Source organism: Eucalyptus grandis, chromosome 7, assembly GCF_016545825.1.
Source record: "Eucalyptus grandis isolate ANBG69807.140 chromosome 7, ASM1654582v1, whole genome shotgun sequence".
Classification (NCBI taxonomy): domain Eukaryota; kingdom Viridiplantae; phylum Streptophyta; class Magnoliopsida; order Myrtales; family Myrtaceae; genus Eucalyptus; species Eucalyptus grandis.
Genome location: NC_052618.1, coordinates 42,145,831 through 42,150,807, shown reverse-complemented (window position 1 = coordinate 42,150,807; position 4,977 = coordinate 42,145,831). Strand labels below are relative to the sequence as shown.

The 4,977-nt window shown below is 37.5% G+C and overlaps 1 protein-coding gene across 1 annotated transcript; it reads right to left on the bottom strand.

Moving 5' to 3' along the window:
* Positions 1-637: 637 nt before the first annotated feature.
* Positions 638-2,866, bottom strand: LOC120296155 (receptor-like protein EIX2). Its single transcript, XM_039317820.1, has one exon. It carries the CDS (start codon positions 2,864-2,866, stop codon positions 638-640), a length of 2,229 nt encoding a protein of 742 aa, XP_039173754.1.
* Positions 2,867-4,977: the final 2,111 nt, after the last annotated feature.

Genomic DNA, 4,977 nt, shown 5'->3' with positions numbered 1-4,977 from the left:
TTCAGATGACATATCTAGCTCCATGCTTAAAATACTAACAACTTGTCTTTGCGCAATCTAGTTAAAATTTATAATGAAGATACTATCTAAACAAACTAGAGAAGTATGCATCTTCATACTCACCCTCAAGTTGGTGTGTGAAAATCGATGACGCCTTTAACTTCTTAATGGCTTTGTGAAAAGATTCATGAGTATGCTCGAAGAAATTTTCGACCACACTTATGCAATCAAGTCTTATTTACTGTGACAGTGCATTACATGTGTAGTGCACTCAATTCACTCCCGAATTTTAAATCATGCAGATTTCTAAGGGGGTTGATAAAAAATTGGAGTGTATCTTCAACAGTAGTTCCTCCCACCTTGACCGGTCCACAAAACTAGACATATTCATTCTGCCACACACTAGAAATTGATAAGAGAAGAAAAAGAAAAGTCGAAGGCTTAAAATACGTTCTGTTTATTGATGTGAACGTATTTTCTTCTGTCCATCTGATAACCCGAAGCAGTTCTTCAAAGTGGGCAAAGTTTCTCCAGCTCTCTAACTCTTCTGATACACATGCCCAAAATAATCAACAATGGCTTCAACCAAGAAAAGATGCAAGAAATTGGTTAGCAAGAAAGGGGCAAGTATTACCTGCTATACAAGCTCCTTTTTACGTCGTGGGAATGTTCTCTTGAACCAAAGCATGGTGATCACTGTTGTCATTGAAAATTTCTCAATGGCCTTATCCATCGCTTGGAAGTAAGAGACCCTCCAAGATCCCTTGAAGTGCAAGACACTACAGAATCCTAGAAATCCCACCGTAAAGCCAGGTCCCAATCCCGCATAGAACCAATTGCGGATATCCAAATCACCTTCGCTAGGCTTATCTCCTCCGAAATTATCACCGTCGCGCCCATCACTACCAGGTGGCTCGTATCCAGGACAAGTATTCAGAAGAGGAGCTCCACAAAGCCTGTCATTGCCGCGATAAACCGATTCATCGTCCACGGTGTGTAGATGATTGCCAGACGGAATAGGGCCAGAGAGTCTATTGAAGGACAGATTGAGATGACTAAGGAAGTCGATGCTAGATATGCCCGGAGGGATGGTACCTGACAATTTGTTTCTGGAAAGATCAAGAGATTCTAAGTTTTTCAAGTCACCAATATTTGAGGGGATATATCCACTCAACTTATTCTGAGAGAGGTTCAGATTTTGAAGTCTGACGAGCTTAGTAAACTCTTTTGGTATTTGCCCATCCAACATGTTTGCTGAAAGATCGATTGAGTGGAAGTATCGAAGCGTATTCCCATATATTTGGCTAGTTCCCTTTGTGTTAACCTTAACATCGACATAAATCCCATCCGAATATTCCTTAGTCTCATTAGCCATAGACAAGATCCCGTCAAAACAATTGGGAATGGGTCCAGAAATGTAATTCTGTGCTAGGCTCAAGAATTTGAGATATTTAAGTTGGCAATATTGGGGAGGAATACCCCCAACAAAGCGATTTTTCTCTAAATTGATCATTGCCAAATCTGGAGATTGTGGCCCAAATGGCGGTAACCTACCCGTGAATTCATTGTCGCTGAGATCAATGACAAATATTGTCGGCATATTTGACAAACAGTTTGGGATTTCTCCAGTAAAGCCATTCCTGTGTAGGCCAAGAGTTCTTAGAGACGATAGCTCCATCAAATTAGCAGGAATAGAACCAGAAATCAAGTTAGAAGAAAGATCAAGGTACTCTAATTCTTTGAAATCTCCAAATTGATTTGGCATGTCGCCGCTAATATTATTATCGGAAACATCAAAGATCTTCCACTTACTTTGTGCGCAACCAAGTGAATCACCTAAAATGTCGGAGATATTCCCATTTAAGTTGTTACCTTCTAATCGTACTAATTGCAAGTTGCAAAGACTACTCAAATTTTTGGGAAAATCACCTCGTATTAAATTCCAAGACACGTCCAAGAAGACCAGCCTTTGATTATTCTCGACGATTGCTGTGGGAAAAGGCCCTTGGATGCCATCGAAAAATATAAACTTATACCGATTGGACAAATCAATATGTTCTAGCTTGCTACTGTTATAGATCCATGGGGGAATAGAACTTAGATTATTGGCCCCGATACTGAGAAATCTAAGAGATGTGAAATTGGCTTGCAAAGAGCTAGATATATCTTGCAATCCACAAAAGCTCAATCCCAAAGATTGCAAAGATGGTAGCATGTTAATGCAACCAATCCAATCTTTGACCTTAGAAAGGTTAACACCGGACATGTGCAAATATTTCAAGGAAGACAATTTCGACACCCAGTCAAAGTCGTTCGAGGTTAAATCACCCATAGCGAAGTTAATACTGAGATCCAAGTACTGTAATTTGGAAAGGTTACTGAGCTGCCTAGGAATATTTCCGTTGAAGCTTGCATGTGAAAGGTTTAGATACTCCAATTTTTGAAGAGAAGCAAAGAATGTTGGGATTTTTTGGGTTGAAAAGTTGTTGACACTGAGGTCTAGATATTTCAGATACTTCAATTCAGTTAAAGAAAGAACTATGTTACCTCCCAGCATGCACTTATTTGAAGGTACAAAGACTTTAATATTGATCTCTTCTATACATGGATTATGAAGATCAAGCTTCAGGACATGGCCGGTTTTCTTGTTGCATTCAACTCCTTCCCACTTGCAACATTCTTCTCCAGTCCATGACGACAGGCGTCTTGAAGGATCAGTAAGACCATGCTTGAACTTTAGAAGAGCTTCCCTCTCCGCACCAATACAGCTTACATTGGTTGAAGCGTTGGAATGACTGAATTCAATTACTTGAATGACAAAGATTGCCCATAGGACAGTAGACACAAGGCCATCATAAGACGCCATAGGTTCTTTGGGACCTGAGAACAAGTATTGCTTTAATCAAGTGGATAATTCTCTTTGATTCACCAAGAAAAGAGCCATTATATAATATTGATACGGTCATTTTCTAATCAATGTCCATCATGATTTCTTAAAGGACAAAAGGACAACTCCAACTTTCCAAGTCAATGCCTTCCAAGACCCGCCAGCCAAACGGTTGATCCATCAAAATCAACCCAAAATATGTACCCTACTTAATCTTTGTAATAAGAGTCAAAGGAGGACAACAAACAAAAACGAAGAAAGAGGGATGCAGACGGCACAACGTAACTCTAAGTCTGGCTATTGTCTTCTTTAATTTATTTAAGCAACTCTAGATAAGTATTCCATACTACGATATAAATGCAAAGGAGAAACTTGGTGAGAACCTCTATGCTGCTGGGTCTCTACATTTACTGTTGAAGGTTTTTCATTTTTAAGAAGACAATCTCTCCATTAGAATGACTCGTGAAATAGCACTCATGTTAAGAAGAAAAGCAAAAGTTCTTTTATATGTAAAGGAAAAAACCTTAGCAAAATTAATTTGCGTTAGGAAATTGATTCAAATGGTTATTGCATTACATGAAAATTGGAAAGTTACTCTCTTTTTTTTCCATTATTGTTTCTGTTGTGAAAGGCGAGCGATTGAACATTAACATAGACAGAAGAAGAAAATAAATCGGACACTAGATTTATGTGATTCGATTGTAAAGACCTACGTCCATTGGGAGAGCAGCGACGAATTTCACTATAGATCAAGTGATATAAGGACATTACACACTCGAGTCACTCAAACACTCTCGGTGTTTCCCAAGCCCCAATTACACCCAACAACGCACGCAGTGTTTAGCCCCGAAATTCCTCAAGAAATAATCTCTCAATTTCATGAAGGAATTACACGCAGATCTTACCACAAGATTTAATTGGCTTGAACACTAAATCTTCTTGGATGCAATTCACGGAAAAGAACGGCAAAGAAAAATCCCTCCCAAGCACTCGACGATGAGACGGTGCTTCAAGACCAATTCTTCATGATCAACCTGCTTGCCAACCACGACCACAAGTCTATAAATAAGTGAGACCCTTATTATTTTGCCGACTTCTCATAGGATTATGTTTCCCATTTTAAACGATTTTATCTAAAACATATCTCTGTATATTTTAAACAAAATCAAAATCCAAGTGAAAATTGGACTTTCCTATATTAGCGGCCAAATTCTCCAACGCAAATTCAAATTTTGGGAAGTTGATCTTTGGATCTTCTTTGCTCAATTTCGAACGTCCGCAACATATCCAATTCAGAATATTCGAAATTTCACATTGAACTCAAACTCAAGACATATTTTAACAGTTTCTATAAAAATTGTTCTGCATGCGACATATGGACGATTTTATTGTTCCAGAATGGATCCTAATTTTTTGGCCAAGTTACGTTGGAAGAACCTCTTAGATCTTTAATGTACTAGATCTCATATATGTTTTGGACTAGATAACTAATCTCATATCTACATTCAATTTTCGACAATTAAAATGGCAATGAGAGGCTTTTTGACAATGATAACTTTGAAAAAACTATTGGCAAAAAAGAATAGCTTGTGACTTTTTTTTCTCCACGTAACATTTTGGTAATTTAGCAAGATTTTCTGAAATCATCAATTTTTTACAGTTGGCAAATTACCAATTTTTGTACTAATTTACCGACTTTTGTTTGCATGGCTTACTAACGTTTCAATTTTACTAACTATTACATGAAATTTTTAATCTAAATTAGAGTAATTTACCAACTCTTGTCCATTAAATTATGAATTTTCATTTGAGTTGCCAACGTTTAATCATTCTTTCCTAATTTACTTAATTTTTATTTAGTTTTTAAAATTTATTTGCTCTAATTAGTTATCCCTTTAAGTTGCTAACTCTTTTTAAAGATTTCTAGCCCATGTTACATGGCTCATCAACAGAGCTAATTTTCTATCGTCAATGGAAAGAAAGAGAGTAGTGTTGAAGAATGATGGCAATGGCAACATTATATCATTTGAATTATGGTGAGGGACATGGCTCCAAAGACACTGAGATTACGTTTGGTCATCCAGTTTCTA